At 38.0% G+C, this 27,052-nt stretch overlaps 1 protein-coding gene across 1 annotated transcript in view; it reads right to left on the bottom strand.

Moving 5' to 3' along the window:
* The window catches only part of OTOG (otogelin), a 92,997-nt gene that overhangs the window by 6,943 nt on the left and 59,002 nt on the right, over positions 1 to 27,052 (bottom strand). The window contains exons 34-54 of the mRNA XM_054635073.2: positions 21,860 to 21,977; positions 21,107 to 21,186; positions 16,980 to 20,689; positions 16,179 to 16,347; positions 15,216 to 15,352; positions 13,917 to 14,006; positions 13,344 to 13,527; positions 10,522 to 10,742; positions 9,523 to 9,661; positions 8,458 to 8,652; positions 7,376 to 7,588; positions 6,552 to 6,656; positions 6,106 to 6,216; positions 4,782 to 4,883; positions 4,240 to 4,338; positions 3,855 to 3,895; positions 3,263 to 3,338; positions 2,605 to 2,783; positions 1,708 to 1,812; positions 1,176 to 1,295; positions 298 to 343 (exon numbers count right to left, since the gene is read on the bottom strand). Of these exons, the coding sequence (XP_054491048.2) occupies positions 298 to 343; positions 1,176 to 1,295; positions 1,708 to 1,812; positions 2,605 to 2,783; positions 3,263 to 3,338; positions 3,855 to 3,895; positions 4,240 to 4,338; positions 4,782 to 4,883; positions 6,106 to 6,216; positions 6,552 to 6,656; positions 7,376 to 7,588; positions 8,458 to 8,652; positions 9,523 to 9,661; positions 10,522 to 10,742; positions 13,344 to 13,527; positions 13,917 to 14,006; positions 15,216 to 15,352; positions 16,179 to 16,347; positions 16,980 to 20,689; positions 21,107 to 21,186; positions 21,860 to 21,977 (6,240 nt within the window). The remainder of the gene's footprint in view (positions 1 to 297; positions 344 to 1,175; positions 1,296 to 1,707; positions 1,813 to 2,604; positions 2,784 to 3,262; positions 3,339 to 3,854; positions 3,896 to 4,239; positions 4,339 to 4,781; positions 4,884 to 6,105; positions 6,217 to 6,551; positions 6,657 to 7,375; positions 7,589 to 8,457; positions 8,653 to 9,522; positions 9,662 to 10,521; positions 10,743 to 13,343; positions 13,528 to 13,916; positions 14,007 to 15,215; positions 15,353 to 16,178; positions 16,348 to 16,979; positions 20,690 to 21,106; positions 21,187 to 21,859; positions 21,978 to 27,052) is intronic.

Raw genomic sequence — 27,052 nt, 5'->3', positions numbered from 1 at the left:
TACTTAATGCAGTACCTAAAATTTTGAGGAGTTTTACACAAGAACTACAAAATAGTTGAGGTAGGAATTTCAGTGACCTGACCAGCTACAATCACTATCAGTGGAGTAAATGTTTCCATATTAAAGTGTTTTCTTTTGATTTAACTCCACTATTTTCAGTGTTATGCACATGAGTAAACCTGGGGAAAGCACAGCCTTTGAGATGTGAATCAAGCTTTCATATGGGAAATAATCCACTTTATTCATAAGGTAACAGATCAGAGACTCGTGAGGCAGGAATTGTCAATAATCACTTACATGTTTTGCAGCATCCTTCTAAGAATGGCACAACATAGCCTCCAACCTGACCAAGAGAGAAAATAAAGAGGAAAAACTTGGTTTTTTTCAAGCATTCATTCCCATGTATCTGCACTATTAGAAATATCTCTCAGATACAGGTCTGCCATCATTGTTCAGGCAAATGCAACACTGGTGAATGGGTGAAGGGCTGGCTGCACAGCTGAGACAGTTCTGACGAGCCAACCCACTGCTATTTGTGAGGAAGACCCAAAGCCACTCAGTTCCTGCAGTACTGCTCCCTGCTTGTGTGACATCATCCACCAAGGAGAGTACCTTTCTATCCACATGTAAATGTAGAACTACACAGAGCAGTAAGAGAATTCTCCTTGCCTCCATTTCCCTGCACTTAGAATAATCTCGTTTTGCATATTCAAATAGAACTTTTGGTCTTGCTCCGAAACTAGCTCATAAAACCTTATGTGTCACTGCAGAAAAGATGCTCCTGATAGCCAGACTTTCCTTTTTTTCAATGCTTTTGATCATTATGCTGAATCACATTCCTATGCATTAAAAATGTTAGAAAGAGGAGGTTCAGCCCAGAAAAGCATCCAAGTTCAGACAGTTGTATCAGGACTAGTTTGATATTACAAACCCCAATTAAAATAAATATTCTAAGAATCAGAAGAGGAGTGTCCAGCTCTATAACTCAGCAGCCTGGTGGCACAGTAGTCTGGTGTGCGGTTATACCTTTTACCTTAAATATCTGGCAAAAAATACAGGCACTGCAAAAATTAGTAGTTTCTCCCTTCTTGAGGAAAAAATACCTTTTTTCAGAGTGAAATCTTTTCATGCAAACATAAATCACACCTAGAATGCAAAGTGTCTTGTACACTGACCTTGACACATTCAGTTTCATTAAAGGGTGGGCATCCAACTGCAGAGGACACCAGAACTGGGCCTATTGCTGTGTTGGTGCATTCATATCTGATGCAGCTTGAAATCCAAACAGCGCCGGGCTATCAAAAAATTTAAAACAGAAACTTTACTCAGCAAAACCAGTATTTTAAGCATTAATTTAAAAATTTCATTGAATGAGATCTTGCTTGAATCAACAGTAATACAGCAAAATATAATTTAGATGTACATTCTCTTTAAGTACCGCATTTGAAAATCTAATAAAAAATACATAATGCTAAGCAGATTCTAAAATAGTCAAGTTGATGGTAATTCTCTCATGCATATCAGAATTCTTTAATTTTTGTTGACAGTTACATGGTTGACTTTCCAAGAAATTAATATCGTTTACACACAAAACTATTCCTAGTATTTGGCCAAATAAAGCTCTTTTCTGCACATTTATGGTGTACAGTATTTTGTGATTTTTGCTTACTTCTAAATATTTGGAGGGAATAAAATATCCAAACTCACCTTAAAACTGGTAACTGTGCCATTGCTGAAAGTGTGGAGACAAGACAAGTTCTTGCAGCTACCACAGCAAGTTGTTAAATCTTTTGGAGGCTGATAGACTTGGTTCTGCCAAAATCAAATAGATTACTCCTTGTATGAAATCATCTTGCAGCTCAGTGTTTACTACTGTAATAGGCAGATTTTTTTCAGGTATCTGATTCTAGGGATATTTTTAAAATAACTTCCAAAACCACATGGCTTACATTGGCACTGCACACCCATGAGGCTTTTATAAAACACATTTAATCTTAATTGAAGCAAAAGGGGAGGAATCCCAAATCTGAGAGAATTAACTGGTCTTTCTACCATTTTCAGATGTGACAGCTTACTTCAAGAACCACTGAAATCTTAACTTTTTACACATTAGCCATTAAGTAGTTATAAAATGAGAAAAAAAATTGTATAATACTCCCATGGTAATGTATTATATCGTGTAAAAAGACAATGTAACTTTTGCTTATTTTATAAAGCTGTTTTCACTGCATTTAAAATTCTTCTTCTATTCATAATTATTTTTTTCTAATTCTTATTCAGCTAATGTCTGCCAGGAATTTGTACCAGTTTGCACATAATGCAGCTGAAGCTCTGCAGGGATGCAAGGAGGCAGCATGCCATTAATCCAAGGATGCATTCACTATGTACTTTAATTTGTGTAAGATTTATGCAGCAGAGAAAACAATGGAGGGAGGGAGACCTTTCAAACTTCCATCAGAATTGTTGTAGCACATCATTAAAGGGAGATATCCTAATTACTCTTTCCAACTTGCTCTATGACTTTCATCTACTCAACAAAACCCATCAGGAAGTAATTCAGGTCAATGGACACAATACACAGGTTTAAATTTCTGAATTCCTTACGGCTTTGCACTTGACAGCACAGTCTATGGAAGATGTGTTTATTTTGTAGTATTTAGTGGAGGGATCAACCACATTTGTACAATAGGAAATATGGCAAATGCCATCTGCACTGTGTTCCACAATCCTCTGCCCAGGAAGCAGCACACCTCTCTCATTACTCAGGCAAACTTTGTCTCTCACTGCAAGAAAACACAAACAGCATTCTCAGGTTGATCAGCTGGGCATCAAAACTCCACTAAAAGTGTTCCAAATGGTGAAACAGGGATGGAAAAAGCTTCTCTATCTTTTTTAGGCATTTTCAAACAAATCATAAATAGTAAACTCATGTTTAACTGCAGTCACCAAATCTTTTCAAATATAGTCATACATGAAAACTAAATGTATAATATTCTATTATCTGCACCCAAGTGACAGTGCAGGCTTCTTCAACTGTTTTTTTTGGAAGACTACTTCAGGATAAGAAATGTACCTGAGAAATGTCTATTTATCCCCACTAATTACAGAGGACACAGAGGAATGTTAGCACTATTTGTGAATTAAGTAAATTAATCCTGTCCTCTTCAGTGCCATGTTCAAAGTGAATGCCTGATTTTTAATTCCTGATTTCCCTTAGCACTTGAAAGGCTATTTCTTTGAATTAAATTATTTTCTAACTTACCACATTTGTACTTCACACAGTTGCAGACATTTTCTGTACTGTTCTGAAACAGTTCGTCTATCTGAAGTTTCTGCCCCTACAGGTATAAAAACGGAAACAAAAAATTAGACATGAAACAACAGTAGATTTTCTTATTTGTATGATCTCTTTCTTTCAAACAACTTTCCTGCAGAATTTGGGTAGCAGTATCTCTTGAAAGTTCTGCTTAGTCAGCAGCCTGAGTGCATGCTGTATGTTAACATATTCACCATAACAAATAATATTACCTGTGATGCTTGAAAGCATTCAGTCAACCCTTTAAATCCAAAAAATTTTATCCTGAATTTTATATTCTGTGTACATGAAAGCAGTCCTGCTCTACTAACATACTGGGGCAGAATATGATAATAAAAAGCTTGGGAAATATCAGGGCTGTTGAGTACTGCAAGGTATTTAGACTAAGGTGGCTTCTTAAAACTGTATATATCTTACTCTAAAGAAATTTTTAAAAGCTGAGCCATTTCATATTTCACAGATAAAACTATTATTCAGATACTGATAAAGAGATTTATAAAGAAATTATTAAACAATCGTGACAAGATAAATTTCATACCAGTTTGCATTGAGGTTTGGGGATTGTTTCACACGCACATTCTGAAACAAAATACACCAGAAACAGTAGGTTAGCAATTTATATGCCATTTGCTTACAACAGAGCAATAGAGAATAAAAATTCCAGATATAAGAGTCAGCAAACCCCATACAGTAACTCTTAAAACAGTTTAAGATTGTAAATAACCCATTTTGGACAGACAAATTCTACAGGATGCAAGAAAAGCAAAACAGGCAGATTAGGAGGTTCTGCAACATGAAGTGACTTTTCTGTATCATTTGCTTGTGAGTAGCTCACAGTGGTGTAGCTGGCTGAAACCAAGGGGCCAGAGCTGCTGTCAGCTCTCATTGTCAAAGGCAGCTTTGGTGAAAATCAGTGATTTTACCACATGTCCGGAAGGGGCAGCACTTCTCCGGGCTCCACAGCTCCACCAGGGACATGCCCAACATGCACCTGAATTCAGGACAACGATGGACTTCACAGACTGAAATCAAAGGAAAGAAAGAACAATAAACACAGTGTTGTCACTTTTAGATGAGTGGAAATACTAATCAAGATATAGTAAATTACTTACAATAAATACACTTGGATAACATCTTTGACTGATAACAGTATGGAGTACAAAATACTCTAGACAAATATTTAAATAATTTAAAATACCCAGAGTTTGAGGTCTGAAACTACTCACTTGTAGTTTCAGGCCTCAAATTCTGGAAATATAAAATTATTAAAATCTGGATATTTCATGATACAGACATCAGAAAATGCTTTACACAAATGAAGTTTTAAAAGTAAAGGTTATTAGTTCAGGGCTAATAGCTTGCTTAGGCTTGTATCTCTAATCCACTACTTTGACACTGAACGTCCACACCACAAAATTTCCCTTGTTCTCTGTTATTTAAAATATTAAAATCAGGTCAAACTTACTGCACTGGTATGTAGGGCAACACCTGCCAGTAGTGTTGCCATCCACAATGAGAACTTCTCCTTCTTGACATTTGGGAATTTGATCTGAGCAAGCCCCACATGCTGGAGAAAACAATTATTTAAATCTAAAAAATTGGAAGAAATTTTACTACTGCCTAGAAGATTTGCTATAAGCTTGTCCCAGACTCATATTAAAGAGAGCAGAGGTGCTCTGCATTCACTGCTTATAGACCCTATACAAAAGGTTAATTTTCAGTGCAACTTGCCCCTCTTTCCTTTGTTTCCTGCTGTAAAGAATTAATACATTTTTTGTGAGCAAACATAATTTTCCCTCCTTCCCCTGTTATGAAAAATTTTTCTACGTCTTCTCTCCTGCTGTTGTTTTTTTTCAGGAATCTCCAATCTTCAATAAAATGCATCTCCCATGATCCCAGTGTTATCCTCCCACTTGAACACATGACAACCACAACAGGAACTTTTCAATATGTACACTGCAAAGACTCATTTAATAAAAAAGGAGTCAAAAAGGGACTCTGCAGATGGTGAGAGGTGCCAAATGCTGCCCATTGTTAACATATGATCAAACAATCTGATCACTGTAAATAACAGAATTGTAATTCCCATTTCCAATTAACACAAATTTTTGCATGTGGAAGGTGCTTCCCTTCCCAGATAGCTGTTTGAAAATAAAACAAACTCAACAGCACCTCATTATCAGATTATTATCCAACAGAAAGCAACTGCATGTAAGATTGGAGCTCATATACTAAGGGTAAAAGTGCAATTTTATTATTGAATTAAGTCATTAAAGGCCAAACCCCAAAAGAATAAATAAATAAAAATAAATAATAAATAAATAATAATAAATATGCATAATACTCTAATATGGGATGTTTATCATTAATTAAGATGAGGCATAGCTGAGACAGCAGGATACAGGGAATAAAAGTCTATTATAAAAAGCCTATGTAATTTCAGTCTTCTTTCAGCTAAAATATTTGTGTATCTAGTTCACACTGTATATGGACAATGTCAAAAGCTCTGAATTCCTTTATCCACCAAAACTCCTTTACTTGACCAAGGAAAACTACTCAGTTGCACAAAGCCGTTCTGTGACTCTTGATGGTTGTTGGCACTTTTAGAAAATTAAATTAAATTAATTTTAAGTTGTTGGCCTATTTTAGAAAATTAATGTCAATTTTTTAACAATTTTCAAGCTACATTGGGAGACCTAAAATACAAAGAGTCTTAATTGGCAAGAAAATAATAGACATAATTTCATATGCAAAACCACACTCCATCTCAACCAGTCAGGCTACTGTACCACATATATAGGACATGCAGCAGGTATTCTCCACCCGAGCAGCAATTAGTGTTTGATCATGCTGACAGCTTGGCATCTGCTCCAATTGCTCACATTTTTCTGGATCACATTCTGAAAAAAGGGAAACATATATTCCCTCAGATGAAGCCCAGCATTCCTCCTTTGTTATGCTATATCCCAAGGAAAGGCAGTGTGGAGTAAAGAGGTGCTTTAGAAAAGCTTTTACCTGGTATCCCAAGATCTTGCCTGATCATTTAACACAAAATTGCATCACATCTGATCAAACAGAGGCACAGACCAACCCCAAGCTATAGACAAAAGTGAATTTTGTAAATGGCCATACTAACAATGGTACCGACACTACCCTTATCCTTCTGAGTCCATCTATTTAGTTTACTGAATGTCTTTTACAGAGTGCACTTCTTTGCCTTTCAAAAGAAACCTACCACAAACGTAGCTGGGACAACAGGATTCTTCACTGTAGTAGGTGACCAATTTCTCCGTGCTGCTACACTCAGGGATTAGGAGTTCACAGAGACTCTGATTACAAACTGTCACATAAAGGAAAAAAAAAAAAAGAATAAGCACCTTCTAAACTATGCATTAATAGGTTGGGTGGAGCAGTGGCAAGCAGTTTTTGCAGTTAGATACCCCAAAACTCCAAATTATAGGCATATGAAAAACATAGTGGAGCAACAAAAAAACTCCCATGAGGCAGGATTCAGAGGTGCTCATCATTTGCAATGATAAACTAGAGCTGAGTCACTGTGAGAATTAAAAAACCAAACCTGCTCTGGAAAACTCACTGCAACACCATACCCGGTGGTCAAAACATGAAAATTGCTTGCAGTTTCTTTATGAAACATTCTAAGCTAAGCAAAAATTAAGTGGGGAAAAAAAAAATTCTATCAATTTTTACTGCTCACTTTATAAATTAGATAAACAATCATTGATTTCCTTTTACTCAGAATTATCCAGATCATTTGTTTGTATTTGAATATTAAAGATGAAACAGTAATCTCTAAATGTGATGGAAACACAATTCATATTCAAATAAACACAGTGCTATTTCAGTCCTCTTCCTATCCTCTACCCCAAAACCTACTGGACATTGAGCCAAACAACTTCTACAGTTTTCTACATAATCTGCAAATTCAAACCAAAGCAATTCCCATTTTCTTTGAAATGTAGCATGTGTAGGAGGAGAGCAAACCTCAGAGAAGGGACGTCTGCCTATTCCAGTGGGCAGTATTCATGAAGGAATACTTACTACAGATCTTCTGAGGACAGCATGTCTGATCATCAGGAACAAGCAAGGCCACTTCTGCAAATCGCTGGCACTCTGAATGGTGGATCTCTGAGCAGTTGTGCTCCACTGGGATTATGGTCTCACTGTCAACACATTTTTGCATACAGCATCCGCTCAAAGAAGTTCTCCAGATCTCACCCACGGCATGAGGGGCTCCTGAGCTGTCTGTACAAGCTAGATCAGGGACAACAGAAAACAGAGTGTTTAAAATTCCTTTTGAATTCCTATTTTGATCACCATTTTTTCCATCATGGATTGGATCTATGAAGCATAAAGATTGCAGAGTTTTAAAGGCTTGATTATGTCCATCACCCCACAAAAAAATGAATGAGGAGACAGTCTGTGACTGAGTTTATACAGGAAAGCAAGACACTCAACACCTTCCAGAAGGTCCAGACCTCCCATTTGTTTCGTGTCTCCACTGCAAGGCCAGTCACTTAAAATCCCAATCCAATCTTTCATTTTTAAAGTAACAATCTGAAAAGAAGTTACTTTTGTATTTCACAAATATCAAAACTATTATCAATTTACAGTGCTTTAGCAGTCTGATTTATCAGAAACTGATTCTTTAAGGTTCACGTTGTTAGGGAGAAGAATTGGTCCATTATTTGGTGTGGTGAGGCAGAATTGCAATGAAAATAAACACGAATGCTGGCAGGATACACACATTGTTATTGAAAATGTGTAATTAACCACTGCTGCATGTCATTTGAATGGGTATCAAAAGGTTGGACCCTTGGCAAAGGGTTTGGGTGAAAAGGAGGCCAAGACTAACATGCTTACAATAATTGAATACATAAGCTTTAGCAGAGACTTTGAAGAGCATCCTCCAGCTGAGAGAAAGTGAGCAAAACTGTGCATCACAAGGACAACCCCTGCTTGCTCACCTGCACATTTAATGTTTACTGGATATCTAGAATCCTCAAATGAATGACATATTCAGAACGCACACAACGCCAAACCAGAACTCAACTTGTGAATAATGAAGTGCATGACCACCAACTTTCAGAGATAATAGAGAATAAAATCACATCCAAATATACCACATTTTTCTTCAGGAATACAGACAGCAGTATGAGTCCGGTGAAGGAGGGTCCCTCCGGCACAGACACAGCCTTCTGTCAGCACGGAGCAGGAGTCTGAGCCCAGAGGAGCCACCTCTTTACTCTCACAACTCTCTGGAACCTCACAGGCAGCTATGCAAGGCTGGTAGGAGAAGTTTTCAGAGCAAGGGAAGGCTGGGAAGGAAATAAATACATCAGACATTGTTCAAGTTGGAATCCATGAGGCAACACTAAGAGAACACACACTCTTGTCAACTTCCTGTGCTCGCAAATTGAGTTGGATCTACCAGCCTGAAGCACCAGGACAGATCAGTTACCTACACAACAAATTAAAACATAAGGAATCTGCAAGCACTTCTACTTCTCTTCTTGTAATAACATTTTCATCAAGCTTCAGTTTGCATTTTGTCAGCAGAGCTACAAACCATGCAACAGTGTTGACACAAAATAATTCAAACTTCAAAAACATTTTCAAATACTACGCAGATCAATCATAGAGTGCTCTGAATGAGTAATCTAAATAACTTGCCAAAGAAAAGGCATCAGTCTGGTATAAAAATAAGTGTGATGTGTCCCTTCAAGATGGATAGAATACATATTTACAGCTATATTTTGTAAGAGCTCCTTTAAACAGTTATTGCTAACAAAATTCATACGAACTGAAGAATTAAAAAAAAAATTAGCTCAAAACCACAGACCTCCTTATGTTATCACTGAAGGGGGCTTTTCCTAGGTGTCCATGGACAGTATAAGGAGATGCTGTGATCCAGCTACAGATCCCATCTGGCCTTACATTTTAGTGTGGCTGTGGGAGAATTCTGCTGCCAGGATGCATCAAGATCTCAGGTTTTACCCGTTATGCTCCATCTAATCTCAAAGGTGTTTCATTTCCCTAATCCCATCTCCAAAGGCACAGCTTTCTGCAGCAGCATCAAAGTACAGAAGAAGACTCAAGAAGCATTGGTATTCTCAACTTTATTATAACTCTTAAATTAGGTAAATTTTGTCTAAAAACAGAGGTGGGCATACATGCAGAATACTCACGGCAGTAATCAGAGCTCCTCCACTCTATGCAAATATTGAATTTGTTGCACATTGCCACATAGGCAGCTAGTGAAACACATGGATTTTGAATGTACTCAGTGTCTTGAGCCCATATATCACAGAATTGCTCAGGTGGAATCTAACAAAGAAAAAAAAAAAACAGAGATGGCAACTTCATAGAGGCTATGCTGGCTAGGAAAGCCTGACCTTTAAAAATATCCACTACAAAGAAGTCAAGAGTTCTTGGCTCATGGTAAGCCTTCATTAGTGTACAAAGATAACTCACTAGTATTTAAAAGTAAAACTTCCTGAACATTGACATGATTATACTCCTTCATTTCATCTGTTATAAGTGCCATGGCAAGAGGTAATACAGTTTTTTCTAGTAGAAGACACTATTACTTTGTTCCTTCTTACGTGTACATTTTTACCTATTTTTGGTCTCCTCTTCATCAAAATTAGCTGTATATAAAAGGTCAAATGGTAAATGTACTCATATGTCCACAAATAATTTATTTGTACACCAGGAGTCTGTTATTTGCTTTAGGCTTGATTTCAAGGGTCTGTTCTGCCCTCTCACATCTCCAAGCTGGAACTCTGTCTCTAGGGCCTTTGAGAATGCAGGTTCTCAGATTACCTATTGCAATTTTGGACTTTTTAAATTACTGAAGGCTTAAGGATTAATTAAATCCTAAATTATTTTATGTTTTTCTACATCTTATTGATACAGTTGAATTATCAGTGACTGGTTTATGAATTACATGGTATGTCAAAACTAACAGAGGTGAAATTCTGCATATTGTTTATTGCAACTCTCCTATCAAGCTGCCATACTCTTCAATTGCTTTTACCTTGCAACTGCAAGCACACACAAATATATACATTTCATTCAACAGACATGGTTGCATGCAGCCTCACATTAGTGAAATTACCAAGTATACAAAATTATATCTGAACTGCAGCTCTCTCAAAATGTAAGCTTTGAAATAGTTAACATACATAAGGGTGACAGCTGCTGAAGGTCTGGTTCAACACCATTCTTAAGCACTCTGAGCAGTCCATGACTGAGCAATTAGTTTCCTGATGCCTGTCTTCTCCAACATACTTTAACGTGTCTGGCACTTGCCAGCTGTCTATAAAAGTCGAGGGTGAACTGCTTTGGCTTAAAACTGTCCTGTTGGGAAGCATCAAGTCATTTTCCGAGCTTCTATCACAAAACCCTATGAATTACCAGAAGGGGAAAAAAAACAAAAAAAGCAGGTTAACACATGTGAAATATGTTTGAAGTGGTATATTCAAGAAAGTAAACATCTTTTCAAAATCATCACAACCTACAACAGGTGTAAATATCTTGGTTAGGATCAAAATACACAAAAATCAGAAAAATGAAGGAAAGCAAAAATAAAGATGCATCTCTGAAAGGAAATCAACTGCATATCAAAGAGCTGCTCAGAGAGCCCAGCTAAGAAGCTGGAAGTTTGCTCCTAAGCTGCACAAACTCTAAACAAAAATGCATTTTAAAAAAGGTTGCAAAGCACCTCCATGTATAGCAAAAAGTTAAAATTGTAAATGTTTTCAGAAAAGGAAACAACCATAAAATATCAGGATGCTTATGTGATACCAGAAGGCAGCATCATATTTTTCTTTCTGTTTTAACTAAAATAGTAAGAAATTTTGAAACACTTTGGAGCAAAAGGAGCAACTTAACATGGACGGTGACTGTGGTCAGCAAAGGACATTCATGTATTGCAGCAGTCTCCTTAGAATATCCTTTAAAAACCAGCAAGTAGAAAAAAGCAGAATGATGGATCAGTCCCCCATTCTGTCTTCCTAATCAGTTTCTGAGACTTTTGTATCAGGCTTCTAAGAGTGTTTTCTTCTGTTGGCTCCACAAGAATGATCCTAATTCTTCATCTGTTCAAAACACTATTTGTAGATTCCACCCCTTTCTAAAAAACTGGTCTGTTTTAACATTTTTAGCAATTCTTGATGACAATCAGTGACACAGCAACAGACCTTCAGAGAGTAAAACAGCTTTCCAAACTGTGTATAATTGGACCTTTTGAGTCTGTATTTGCAACACAGACAGGAAGAACATGATGGGTCTGAAAGACTTCAAAGGATTACTGTCAAGTTAGGGACATCTTTTCTCACTTCTTACACATTGACAAGGAGATTTAAAACAGCAAAACTAAAACTCCACATTTTTCTTGGCAGGATCCGGTTGCAACTAGAACTGACATGCTTTAAATCTTTATCACCAGTTTTGCTATAGAAATGTCCATGTTCCCCTCCCACATCCCTCATGTCCCATCCCAGCTCTTCAACAGCTGCCACATTTGCCCAATCCTTGCACTGTAAAAGACACTGTTGTTTCTGGATCCTTCCACAGGATGCTTGTGCTACAAACCTCTAATGGTCTTCTCAGTTTTTAGCATTTCCATGAAGCTGAGAAATCAAGACCTACCAATACAGCAGTTCAGCTAAAAGATGAAAGAATGCTGCTGAGAAAGCATGCTGCTCCTACTTGCACTAACACAGAAAGCACAGAAAGGAGTTTAGGCTGGACTAATTCACCCTGAAAAGATGCAGTACAGCAAGCTCATTTGAGGCAGGCTCAGTAAGTGGCACCAGGCAGCACTGTGCAGGCAGACTTATGCAGAGAGCCTCCCAGTCAGAGGTGAACACCAGAAACATAGAGCACATTCCCTGAAGAAGTTGTACTTGCAACACCATCCACAGAAATATGTTGACATCTAGTCAAAATGCCTTGTAAACCAGGAATGTAATGTTCCCAATCCTCCCTACACAGTAAACAAACAGGTAAAGGCAAAAGAGATTCTCTGGATAACTTGAATCAGGCTTATTATAAATATCCACTGTCTTGTCTTTTTCCTGTTTTATCTAATTACAATACAAATTAGCCAAACAGAGTGAGAACAATACCGAAAACAGAGGTTAGGGCAAATAAGAGATAACAATCAAATTTCAAAATGGCATCAATTCAAACTCTCTTTGTGAGAAGCACATTTCTGTCAGCAGGACTGGAAACTGGACTGAGCTATTCCTGGTATTTGATACTGAGCTACAGGCATTTGCCCTTTCTGAAACTGGAAAGATATCCACTGTAATTATATGATCTCCTTAATCCTGATTTCCAGCTTCAATTTACAGTGTAAATTTACAGATAAATTTACAGATGCAGCTACCAAAGTGGGGATTTATATCAGCAAATACATACTTGCAAAAGCTGTAACACCATCAGCCTATTCAAGGCTGTACTTTTTACAAAAAAATAAAGCAGGGGAACACAGGCCTAACAGTGCAGACCTAACAGTGCAGTGCGTATAACAGACCTAACACAGTGCAACATAATTAAGAAATTCCCTCTAAAGCATTTTCTCCAACAGTTAAACTAATATTAATTCTCTGAAGTTTACATTTCCTGGGAACTCTAACCCTTAAAAACTGAAAATAACATGTACCACTTCCTATCAGATGGCTATCAAACCCTAAATCTGTAAATGACTGTATTTGAAATCATGGATTAGATCTGTCTTACTTATTTGGGTTTGGTAACTGCAATCATGCCTGTGGTTCAAACAGAAGCAACACTGTGGGCAAATAGTGATGAAAGGATATAATTTCAACAATAAACAAAATTAATAATAGATTAATTCTAACAGTATCTTAAAATTTGCAGTGATCTGCAATACATTTTTGGGACAGACCCTGCAATAAATAATTTATATAATTAGGAAAATGTGTCTCCCTAGCAAAGCACCTGAAATTCTTTATTTCTTGCACTGGTCTATACTTACCACATAGGCCCAAAGCTCTTGGTTCTCTTGTATTATTCAACTCAATAATCATCACACCTGTGTTGTGAAACCACTGAATTCTGATTTTTGTTGGGGTCTCAACTGCATATTTGAAGCCTGAATCTTCAACTTTGTATCCATATTTTCTAACAGTAGGCCAAGCAGATCTTGAATTTACTGTTATCTAAACAACACACAGAAGAGAAGTTAATGGTCTGGAAGAGGAACTGAGGCCAGATTTTTGACAGCTTAGGAATCTAAGTCCTCAGTAATTTCAGCAGCAGTCAGGCTTTCCTCCATAAAGGTAATACAGGTACCAAAAGTACAATTTATGTATTGTTATACAATAACAATTTATGTGCCTTACTCTAAGTCTTACCTCGTTAACTGCCCTTGGATCACAGTTTGGCTCTTTGAATTTACCAAGAGAAATTTACTTAATTACAAAATTGTAACTATTAATCATATAACCCATGGTGTTCTGCTCTACTCCTCAGTATCCACATGAGGAGGCAGCTGACTGCTGAAATAAGGTGTTGCCTAAAGGAAGATAAAACCCCTCAGAATACTTACTTTTCTGCTTAAACGATTGATAATAATTTGATTTGATACATAAGTTAGGTTCAACATTGCCAGGCACAAAGAAGTTGAATTTGAATTACTCTGTGGAGAAAACAAAAATGCATCACCCATAGCCATGATGTGCAAAATCTGAATACATTGCTGGCCTACTGGTTTTAGGTACTAGGACATTTAGGGTTTTGGGAGATTATGCTATTAAGAGAGAAAACCATTGGTGATTGCAGTTTCAAGTCATGACTACAGAGTTTCTCGGGATAAATAAACAAAACACTATGATGTCATTGTTTCCAGAAACTGTGCTGTATCATTCAATCTTGGAATTAAAACAGAAATTCAGGTTTTGAGGGGAAAAAAAATGGTGGACTAGCTGTTTGGACAAAAAAAATTCCCACAAACTACATATCTGAAGGTCTCCAAGGATGAGACTGGGAATGATGACTCTGTAGGATATGTACAGCACAGAAGTAATGGATCAGGAACAAATGCATACTTCCTGAGCTACATGAGGGTGAATAAAACAGAAGATATTGAATACAAGAGGAAAACAAATCTGATCATCACAAACACATACTCTCCATATCATTCATATTGAGCTTCTGAAATTAACTTCCATTGGGTGAAACCTGGAACCAAACTTTGCAATGGACATCTATGGAGACATCAAATGACCTAGCCTTCACAGGAGAGACTGGAGTTAAGAGGAGTTTTGAAAAGGCTCACAAGAAATGAACTTTTCCTGACAAAAGCCAACCCATACTGATCCCATCAGACAGGATCCCCATTAGGCTTTCTCTCTCACTCCTGTGTCAGAAACTTGGAATGCACAGGCTGGTCCCATTCAGTCTGGCATTCCTACAGTCTTGTATGGCTCTGAAGATGGGTGTTTCCAGCCCACGTTTTCCATATGAAAATAGATGAAAATCCTGCATTGAAAGAGACTGGTGGTACACTGGTACAACTGTGGTGATATTGGTAATAAGGCAGCACTCGAGAAGTGACTAATGATGCAAATCCACTTGATCTCCCTTCACCTTGTCCATATTACACATACCACAGGATAACATGGACCCACCTCTCATCTTCCAGCTGTTTCACAAGGAACTATGTATTTATAGTCAGGAGTTAGAGTGTTATACAATTCACAAGTATTGTGAAATGCAAGCACAAATCATAGATATTGCACAGAAGTGAATAACAGCAATGATATAAAGTATTATTATGCTCTTGCCTTTCAGATACATCTTATTAGCAGTACCAAACACCTTTTGTTAGCTGATAAATGTTAGTTACCATTCTACAGTCAAGGACATGGATGGTTATAGTTTCATCTGGAGTTTGACTAACAATGTAGGATGCTTCTTTGAATAAAGCCAAATGATTTCCATCATAGGTTACAATGCTCAGATCAGAGAAAATGGTGCAACGACCTAAGGAAAAAAAAAAAGTAAATGTATTTTCTAACTTATTTTAGAATTCCAGTAAATCTTACAACATATGAAGATAAATTTCATAAGATGAACTAGCTTACTAAGAGGTTCATATATGCAGCACAAATTCGATACTGGTGCATCTTTGTAAATGGACAGCAGAATCAAATTCTGTATATTTTAGGAGGGGCAACCTGCAGACCTCTGCAATCAGCTATTTCCTTACAGTTCTTGCCAACAAAGGTTTGCAATTTTTAGAAACCCCAAACTAAAAAAAAAAATCACGAGTAACAGCAGATCATACCAGATCCATAGATCCCCTGTAGTCTTATTCCTAAGTTTCATTTTTCCCGAGTCTTATTGCTAAAGCTTTTGTGTTTCAGTGGGCTCGGAGTTCTACTCCAAGTAATTTCAAACTCTAAAGCCTAAGCAGAAGTCCAATTGCCAACAGAGTGCTCAGACCACTAACAGGAGTAGTTAGCAGTCTAGGAAATCTTTTCATGCTGAAGTAGTTAAAAAATGAACCCAAAAAAATCTGTATTGATTAGGTGTCCCCTGATTACAGAAATGATAAGATGTGTCTAAGTCAGAGCTAAACATATCCACTGCAGATACAGAATGCTGAGTATGTTAAAAGAGCATTTTTATTTTATTTCCCCGAATATAAAACTACACTTATAAATTTCCTTCAACAATGAGTAACCCAAAAAATGTGCATCTTTTACTTCTATGCTATGGTATAGAAGTGTCAGTTCTTACCTTTCTTACACATGCATTAAACTGTTACCTGAATGCACTTCAAAAGTACTGAAGAATTAAAACTTACATGCACATTCCCACTTTGGGCAGCATTTGTCACCATTTGTTTGAGTAGCAAATCCTAAAACTCCACAGCTGGGTTGAGTAGCATTGTATGGGCAGTTCTGTGACTTATTAACCTGGATCAGCTGTCCATCCAAGCAAATGTGTTTTATGCACTCACTCTCTGTGATTGGCTAAGGCAGATTCAATAAAAGACAGAGGTTACCATTCATACCAAGTTAGTTACATAATATTGTATAAGTTTTGTTGAAAAAAGGATTCACATTCTTCAGGCACTGAATACTTATTGGTCCCCATGATGCTGATGGAAGCTACAAGCAATGAGCACCTTTGAAAATCTGACTATTAACACTGTTGTCCAGTAATAAAGTTGAGAACAGCAATACTGAATTTTTAACTTTACAATGAAAAAAGTTGAGAAGGGAAAATATGGAAGGAAACAAGCAGGAATGGTAACAGGGGTGTCTGGAAAGATGTGCTTTAAAGAGGGCAACGGCACAAAACACTGACACTGGACAGTATGAATCACCTTTTTTTGTCAAAAACCCCATTCTTGTAACAGTCACACTCAGAAAACTGAGGCCTGAAACCCAGCGTAATAGAACATTAAAAAAAAAAAAATATGCATCATGAAATTATCCAAGGTTTAAGATATAATAGATAATAAAATCAGGCTCCCTTGTTTGATACAGGTACTTTAAATCCTGAAGATCAAGGCATGGCTCACAATTTTATATTTTAATCAGTGTGTAGAAGTAACTAAGCATGTTCCAAAGCAGGCAGGTAATTATTTGTATCTACTCACTGTACAAGTTTGAAGAGTTGCTGTTTCTCGAGGCAACATAAAAGGTGATGCTGCAGCTCCTGCCGTGGCTTCAGCTATTGTCAGTCCATCAGAAAATGTTGTAGTCAAGCCACGAAGTGTTTTGGTAGATGAAGTAAATGAGGAAACTGATGGAGCTGCTGTGTCATTTGGATGATCAGGTAACATTAGCAGTGAACTCACAGAAGGTGTCTGCATCTCAGATGTTATTTCAAATTTTGAAGTCTGAGTAGTACTGACTGAGGATGGAGCTACAGAAGAATACACTTTTGATTCAGCAGGTGAACGTGCAGTGGACAGAACTGAAGTTGTGTTTGTGAAATACAAAGGGTAAAACGTTTGAGGTGTAACAGTAGCACCCTGAGTAAGGACAGACTGGAATCCTGTTGTTAATTCTGACTCTTCAGGCTTCACAGTGTCAAGGGGCATGGCTCCTTTTGCTTCTGAAGTAGCAGAAGGAGAGCTGGAGATGGGCTCTGTGACTGCTGCTGATGCAGCACTGAGGTTGTGCCCACCACTGCTTATCGCTGGAGAGGCTGAAGCTGCCACTGAGGAATGGGCCTCAGTGGACAAGGCTGTCTTTGGCAGGGTCATGGAACTGGAGGTGGTGGCTGAAGGTGGGACCTGCTTAGGCAACACCACAGTTCCCTCTGTACCACTTTCCCTTGATGTGGGGCCCAAAGCCACAGGACCTTCTGTCAATGGTGACAAAACCACTGAAGAGGTTGACTGAGAATCCGATGAAGGTGATGCTTCAAGTGTTTGTCTTGACTCAAGGGATTTAGTAAACAAGGTCTGATGTGTGAATTTTAGATCTGTAGCTGTCTTTTGAGTGGAAAATGAAGGAAACAGTTCTTTTTTAATTGTTGCTGAAGAAGAGGAAGTGTCAAGCATTTCTGGTGAGAAAGGGGGAAATTTGCTGTCAAAAATCAAGTCAGCTGTTGCTCTAGCTGGGACTGTAGGCTGCAAAACAGAAGTTCTTGATACAAGTGGCTGTGTAACCGCATCAGTTAAATGCAAATATTTTTCAGTTGGTAAAATAACTTTGGTAGGACCTACTGCGGTAGGTAACATGCTTGAATGAGAGCCTTCAGATAGTGAGGTCTTTAAGGAAGTCAGTTCTACTGTAGCTTCAGTTGTGCTAAAGACAGGTTGTGGCTGACCAGTGGATTTTTTTAGAGATTCTGCAGGATACTGGTGAACTTGGCTTGTCAATGAAGGTTCAGAGGTCTGATGGCCAAGTTCTGTAGTCTTCTGAGTAGAAGAAGGTGTAACAGTGGTCCTTGTGGTCTGTACCACAGCTCCTGAAGATGTCTGCAAGGAGAAGGGGCCTGCTGAAGGTGGAGGCAGGGATGGCTGAGCTGCAGCTGCTGGAATTTTCACTGCTTCTGTCACACTTTGGACTGCAGGTTTTAATGCTGTAGGAATCATTTTAGTTTCTACTAAATATTTAGGTGTGGTTGTTATTACTTCTGGTAGCTGTTGTGTTAAAGGTGAAGAAACTAATTTATCTCCTAGATACTGAGAGGTGGAGAAAGTGTGAGAAGGCTTTGTTACTGGAAGTTCAACAGAAGGGGACAGAGAGGATTTTTCTTTGCCTGTCATTATTTTTTTGGTTGTTATGACCTGACTGCTGAATTCAGAGGTTGTGGAGAATGTGGCATCAGTGACATTCACTAGCGATTTTTCATCTGGTACTGTTGTTATTGAACTTGATTGATCTAATATAGAAGATAAAATAGAGAATGTTGGGACTGGAGAGGTCTTTTCTGTTAACAAAGATTTTTGTATAGTTGTTCTAGGATATAAAGAGGTTATTGCATTGGATGTACTCATAGGACTGAGAGTTGTCAGCGATGTTTCTTTTCGATCTGAGGGTAGTGAAGGAAGAGAAATGGTTAAAGAAATTACAGAACCTGATGGTGGAAAAGACAAAGCAGATGGCTTTCCAGTAGAGATGGTAGTAATACTTTCTACTTGTGATTTACCAGGCAGTGTTGTCAACAATGTGGTTTCAGTCCCACTAAGGAGATCAAGCGGAGATGCAGTGATGGATGTTCTTTGAGGTGATTCTCTTTCTGTAGCTACAAAAGGTGCTGTGGTGGTTTCCTTGGCTTTCATTGCTGATGTTGTAACACTACCTGAATATGCTGGACTGCTTGTCTTCACTGTACTTGAAACCAGAGCTGACTCGTATTCAGTAGATATTTTTCCAGAAAACAAAGTTGACTTTGTTGCTATTTCAAGAGGGGATGTTATTTTGGATGTTACCTTAACTGACAAAGGAGTCACACTGCTAGTCTCTGCCATGACAGGGTATTTAGTGTATAATGTAGTCAGGAACTCAGTTGTGTTTAGAACCTTGTGCAAGTGATATCCTGTAGTTGAAACAGTTTTAAATGTTTTTTTTAATTCACCTGAAGCTGGAGAAGCAGGAATAGGAGCAGACAGTGCAGGCCTCTTTGTAGAAAGAACGAAGGATTTTTCAGTACTAGAACTAGGATGTGGTGAATAGGGAAGGAAATAGGAACTTGACTTATGCTCCACATGAGATGTTATTTTTGGGATTTCCTTTTTATGAGTTGCAAATGATAACAAAGTTGTTTCTGATGGCCTCTCTTGGGTTTGTAGAGTCGTTGTCTTTGGACCTAGAGTTGTAGTGAAAAGAACCTCTGGAGTGCCAGTCAGGTGTTGAACCATTCCAAGAGGAGGTTCTGTAGTTGTCTTTCCTACTGAAACAGGTGGCATGGATGTTGGTGAAAATGTAGTCCTCTCACTCTGTCTGGTTAAAACAGCTGCTGCTCCTGTTGCTGCTGAAGACACTGGCTTTAACAAAGATGAAGTAGTGAGCATAGGAGCAAATGATGTCACTGTAACATTAGCTGCTGTGGTAAAAGACTGTTCTATGCTTATTTTTGTCCCTTCTGAAGCTCCTGTTAAGTTTAATGGGGGTGTATATGAAGGCACTTCCAGAGATGATGTAGAAAGCTGGGGCTTATATGCAGTAGTTTTTTCTGTTATTGATTCAAATGAAGTGGGTGGAAATGTTCTAAGTCCTTCTGGTCTTACTTGTGCTTCTTTCGTGGGAAGTGTTCTTGTGGCCATTTCTGATAACTCCATTATTTTAGTTTTGACTGGCATTTCTGTTGTTCTATGTAGAAGTGGTGCCCCAGTAAAAACAGAAGTAGCAATTGGTTTGCTCTCTGTTTCTGTTCTTGTGGGGACTGCATGTGTAGCAGTTGCTGTCTGAGGTTCTGTAGCCCTCAGCAGTTTCGTGGAGCCACTACTGATCAGCTGTATCCTTGTGGAAGTTTCTGAACTGACAGCAGAGGGGAACAAAGGAGAAATGTCAACAGAAGCAGACAAGCTAACATTAGATTTTGTTGTCCCAGTCATTGCTGTAGTGCTTCTCCCAGATGTCATTTCTGTTGACTGTGAAGAAATAGTTGGCAATAAAGTTACAGCTGGAAGCGTTTTGTTGGATGTAATAGCCAAAATTTCCAGTTTCTCTGTAGTTGCTGTGAGCTGCAATTTTGTAGCAAGTGTTGTTTCCCCGTCCTTTGCTTCAGGCACAGAAAATGAAGTTACCTCTTCACTGATCACTGCCAAACTTGCACTTGGTGTTAAATGTGGAACTGCTGGGGTTTGAATGCTGAGAAGCAAAGGTGGGCTGTCATCTGCAGGTTCAATGCCTGAAATCAGACACAAGAGAAGTGCCTGAAATTCATGAATAATTATAGTGACGGAGCCAGCAGAGTTCTAGCTTAAATCGTATAACTGATGTTTTCAATAGACTTAAAACTTCTAAAACTCACAGACAAATTTAAAAATAAATTCATTAAGTCATTTATGTGACATCCAGTGCTTCTGAAAAGTTTTATGAAGAAAGAACATCTTTCTTAGTTTAAAATTGGTCTCATATTTTTGAGGAACTAAATTATTTTAACTAAAATGTATGTTTAGTGAGCTGAAGGTTCACATAACTAAGGTCACGGTTACACAAATGCAGGCACTGCTATTTAAAATTATGACTGAAGAACTAATTAATTATTAAGCTAAGTCTAATATATTATATATATATATATATATATATAAGTTTTCAGACATACAGTCTTCAAAATACACGCATCTTTGAGTGATTTCATCCAGCAACATGTTGAGAGGACAGGCAGGGATGCATCCTTCCACTCTAAAAGAAAAACAATTGGTGTTAACTAGTCAAATAGTATCTTCTCGATCAAGCATTCAATTTCAGGAAAAGAATCTATATATGAAGTATGTATAAGCAGACAGCCTGGTACACCTCAGTGCACTCCTTCAAAATGTCATTGCCATGACTTCCACTCATATCTAAGGGAAAGCATGAACTCTGTGACACTCAGCTTTTGAAATGAACAGTCACAGGTTCAAGAGTGAACACTATTGCTATAAGAAATACCCAATATTTTTATATGTCAAAGTCTGTGTGTCAGTTTTACGAGATTTAGCACAAATTTCACTTCACAGGAAAAAGCAAGGCCAGATATAGCTGTTGCAATGACATAATGGAAAAGCAAGGGCACAACTGTTTGAAACAAAGTTGTGATAACCTCTCTCCATTAATGCTCTCTAATACTCCCAAAATGAAAGTTACAAATATAGCAGTCATTCCAGAACCAGACAGTACACTAAAGGCTGAAATGTCATGTTTATGTGGCTACAGCAGCAGGTTTTGTTCCATTCCTTTCCTCTTTCTCTTACCTCCTTACCCAAGAATACAGTCCTGATACATTAAGTGTACACTTGGGCCCTCATATTCCTATTACTGTGCTTAATTGCCTTGCCTAAATTACACACATCTCCATGAAAATACAGACACGTACTTTGGTACAGTCTGACAATTTTTTCCCAAAGGGTCCCTGCATGTCTTGAAGCAAGGGCTTGTGCAGGCATCATAACGCCATTCACACGTAGAACGGGACAGAAGCTTAAACTTGACATCTGAAAAACACCAAAGATCTGTTATTCTTACATTCCTTTAAGCACTCACAGATACATATCACTAAGAGGCATGCCTTACATTCAACTGTAGCATCTACACACACAGTGTTTATTGAAGGACTTTCAAGTCACACGATAGAAACACAAATTTAAATGCACTCCAGCCCTGCCCCACCTCCACGCAGAAGTTTCCTGCACAAAGCTGGATTAGCCCAGTGGCTCTTCCAACACCTGCAAGATGTACATGCTATATCTGGATTTCAGTCCCTGCACTAGGGCAGCCCACCCCAGCTCTTCTAGAAGCAGCCAGGGCAGGGCAGGAACATTTCCTGTACAATCATGCCTGCAGAAGACAACCATCATATAAGAATCCCCTCTAAACTGGTAAACCTGAGCTCAGAGCAACATTGTTCAGAGCCTACAAAGAGTAACTGCTCTTAGACAATGTTTACAATAAATACCAGAAAGAAAATGCTGATTACCTAGAAAGACTGTCAATTTTTGTGTTTTTGAAGTATTTTTTAAGTTTTCCTGATCTTTGCTTGACTGAGATACAAGGGGTAGCTCTTTTACATCTTTTTGAAGACAGTCAAATTTTCCATGAAGATACTGAGAAATTTTTATTCCTGCAATTTAGGGAATCTGCACTTATAATTAATTATCTCTGTCATTATTAACCATTAACGTATTAACTTAAAATAAAAATAATTCTCTTAAAGATAGAAATCAAACTCAGACAAAAGGGTATGTATGTTGCCATCTAGTGTTACCCCTTTTACATCTCATTTTATCCAGGAACATAGTTTGTCACTCCTTTTAAGAATGCAATTCTTATGACAGTAAAATATGCATTTATTATGTTCTCATAAGGAGTTAAGTACATGTGACTGAATTCTTCTGTGATCTTATCCCACTGACACCTATATCAGTTACATAAATCTAATGGAGAAAGGGAATTTTTGCCATATATTTTGGTGACTGATGTATGAGCTCTTGTATGCATGGACTCGTTGAGTAGTAAAGGACAAAAGAAAATACATTACAGAAATACAAGGTTTAAGGAGAAAAAGAAGACATATGGCAGAAAGACAAAACATATCAGAGACATGTTGGCACAGGCAATCACCAAAAGTAGTGATAACAGCAAATAAATCCGAGTTGAATCTAGGAAATCTCATTCATTAGACTACCCTAGATTTGGTATGGAGACAAATCCACAACTTTTAACTCTGGCCATAGAGTTAAAAGGCCACACCATTAACCACAGAGTAAGTTTCAAACACAATAAAAGTAAAAGTTTGCAGAAGAACTGACTGCAGCCTGATGAAGAATGAGTTTCTCAATTTAGCAGAAGTGGCCATGAATTAACACTCCCAAATGCTGGGATTAACATACCATCTCCGATTCTCCAAATGAACTTTTATGAAATGATAGCCACATTCTCCTCAAGATTTCCTACAGACGAAGCTCACAGAGTTTGGTGGTGTTGCATGCCTTGGTAGGACTTAGGGTGAATCACCACATAAATGCATAGCATTTGTTGAGAATGCTATAAATAAATATAAATAAATGCTGCCTTCAGTCAAGAATGAAGTCATGCTTGTCCACAAATTTTGTGTCTACTTCTACAAAAAGAACTGTGGGCAACAAAGAATTCGTAAACTTGGTAATTAAAAATTGCTTTCAAAGATCTGTAGAACCAAAGGAAATTTAATTTTCCAATCAAGGGATTTTAGAGAATTGAGTATGCAAGACTAAGCTGTACCACTGTTTTTAGTGTACAAACTACATTAAAGAGCACACCAAATCACCACAGAAAGAGCGGAGTATTTGTATGAATTGTTTTCATTTTTCTCAGAAAGTTCTCAGGATGTCTCTGTAAACCCATAAGGTATGATGATATCTGTGTTTTTTTATGAATTGTGGGCAAATTCTTTATTAAGAAAACACCAGTTCAATAATTCATCATATTTAGAGTTTTCACTGCTGTCAACCAAACTTCTGGAACCCCTCAGCATCCCAAGGATCAAGCTACTATAAAGCAAAACAAAACAAAAAACAGCACACACACACCTGCTCTGCACTGGTGCAGCCTCACCTCAAGCCCTGTGTGCAGTTTTGGTCACCACAATATAAAAAAAGGACATTCAGCTGTTAGAGAGTACCCAAAGGAGCAATGAAGATGGTGAAGGGCCTTGAGAGAAAGCCACATGAGGAGTGGCTGAGGTCACTTGGCCTGTTCAACCACCTCCACCACATGCTTCCCATTTTTTTAATACTTAAATTCCCCTTCCAGCAACCAGTAACACGAGCTTACTGCAGCCTGAGCACCAGCAGAGTTCCCTCACCACAGAACAATGATTTGCAGTTTACAGACAATGAATCAAGCTTCTCGTACCAGGCATGTGTTCCTCAAAAGGATTTGTCATGGCATCTGGAGATAGCCATGTGTCTCCCTGTCAAGCCTACCAGCATTTGTCTCCTGTTGACAGGGTGACACAGCAAATCCTTCCCCAAGTGGTGACTGATGTCCTGGGTGGCAGTGGCCCCAGCTGAGCCCACGGTTCCCTTACCCAACAGGAGCTGAGGACATCAACATGCCACAGGACAGCAGGAACCCCTTGTGGGAGCACAGGTATGAACACGGCCAAAGACAACACATTAAAAGATATTTCCCAACTCCATTGCTTTCACGCCTTCTAGAACATCAGAGAAGCATTTTCTTCCCTGCAATTTATGATTTTCTTCTTCATGGCTTTCAAAACTAAAACTGGGATAACAACAGAAGTTGCTACCATTTAATGAAGATTTTTGCTATTTTATCACCGACAGATCACAAGGTTCTGCTGAGCCACAACCACCTTTCTTAGTACCCTGGCCACTTCTTTTTGTGAGTTGACAATTCTTACTGTTCACAAGCACCTGACCTTAATTTTCTATGCTGACTTTTATGTCACAGGGACAAGATTTGCCATTGTTAGAGTCTCTATAATATGAACAATTCCAAGTTATGCTCAAAAAATGGCTATTTACTTAAAAACAAACCCTAAAATTTGAAATGTTCCAGCGTTCATAAAAGGTTGTATTTAAAATAAATGTCTAAAAAATAATTTAAAAAATAAAGTATTTGGATTTTCATTCTTACCTGATGATTTTTTTCTTTTTTTTTTTGCTACTTTAACACAAAATTTTTAAAAAATCTAGTAGGCACAAAAATTGCTTTAGAATTAGTTCTATTTATAATGGAGGCAAAACTCTGCTTGGTAACTTAGATTGCCTATCTCCTCAGTTACAAGTTTAGAAACATGAAATCCTATCTACCCACTTAACACACACACAAATGAGTATCAAACCCTGCTCATGACTTCTAAGTTTCTGCAACGAGAAATGTAAGCAAATATCACTGGAAAAACTAAACTTTGTGCCCAGCCAAAACATCACTGGAAGCAGAGTGCAATTACCTGCCTCTCATCTACATATGGTTCAGTTTGCTATTACAACGTTAACACAACTCTTTAATCTCCTCCTATTTATTCAGCCAAACATGGTAGGTCAAATGTTTGTGTTTGCAGCATAAAAAGGAAAGATGTTATGGTACAGAAAGCTCAGTCTGATTGCAGGAGCTACTGGGCAGATGTGTTCAGTGGCACACGTGGGATCTGCAGGTACAGCCGCAGTTGCTCAGCATTTCCCAGCCCCAGGGCCCACGTCATGAACTTTTGGGCCAACAAAGCACATGAGCTCAAATTAAACTCAACAGTAACTCGTTATGAGTGAATCAGGACACTCCAGAAAATGAAATCTACTGCTGGAAGTAGATTAGAGTAAATTGATGTTAAAGTAGTTGGTAATATCATGTGTAAAACCGACTGAAGGTAAAAAGATGGTTTTGTAAAAAACTTATTCATCAAAGTTAATTTAATTTTCAGTTTTGCACCACGTTTCTGAATGTGACGGAGTTAATTAAAAAACCAAGATTAAAAGTGCTCTGTATCAAACTTAAACACTGAAAAATGCCTCTATGCAGTGGGCCTATACTTAGTGCATCTTGATATTTTAATTTTAGCTGAAAATTCTCTAAAACAGGCCTTGTATTTACAGCAAGTTAGCTATTAAAGCACATAACTAGCCTTATTAAATACTTTATTGCAGAATTTATATGGGGCAAGTCACATTTTCATAACAGACAAAAATAATTCATAGTGATCCTAAATGGGTGGCAATCATGTGAATGATAAAAGCTAACTAGTTTGAGCATATTATTTTTAAAAAGGGTAAGAAAACAGCAGCTATACCTATAAAAAGGTCATAAATTCCCTACATTAAATGATTTCCCAGCAATCTCAAATGGCAATTGATGGCTCTTACATGACACCTTGGTGCTTGTCCATCTGGTAAGAGTACGGGTATTCTTTCTTTTGACTGAATGCATACCAATTTACTTGCCAGCAAAATAATTCCTGAATAGAATGCAAAAACATATTTTCTTGCAAATAAGTACACACTACATATCAAAATTCTGTTTCCTATTCAATTTCCTCAAACGTTTATGGGAACAGGACAGCAGAAAAAGTAAAGTATAATGAAAATAACCCAGTTTTAAAGCTGAAGTGACTTCTCATGGCAAACGCTTCCCAGCCTTGGCGTGTCCCAATGTGACAATATTTATTGCGATGAAACTGGAAAAAGTGACTCGTCAGCTGACTTTAAACAGACATGTGTCTACTGCTGTGGTGATCAGGTCACTTCAAATTCTTCCTTGTGCAAGTGCGTCACAGGGCACGAAGAAGTCTCATGAGGAGCTTTCTGGCCAAGGGGATTTACTGGGCCTATTATTCTGCTCCTGATATTTATCCTCTGATTCCGCAGGAATAGCTGCTGCTCCCGGTTCAAGAGTTTCTGATCTAATATGCAAAGCATTTACAATAGTCAGCAGGAAACCCAATACGCTTTTGCCTGCGCACTCTGGAGCTGGTGTAACTTTTCCATTAACTTAAACAAATGCTGCTGTATTTTTAGACCATGTAATTACCCGACATCAGCAGGCTGGCCCTTGTGAGAGCACACTGGAGAAA

Source organism: Agelaius phoeniceus, chromosome 6 (genome assembly GCF_051311805.1).
Source record: "Agelaius phoeniceus isolate bAgePho1 chromosome 6, bAgePho1.hap1, whole genome shotgun sequence".
Lineage (NCBI taxonomy): Eukaryota > Metazoa > Chordata > Aves > Passeriformes > Icteridae > Agelaius > Agelaius phoeniceus.
Note: the sequence above shows the minus strand (reverse complement) of the source record. Positions and strands in the feature narration are given on the sequence as shown.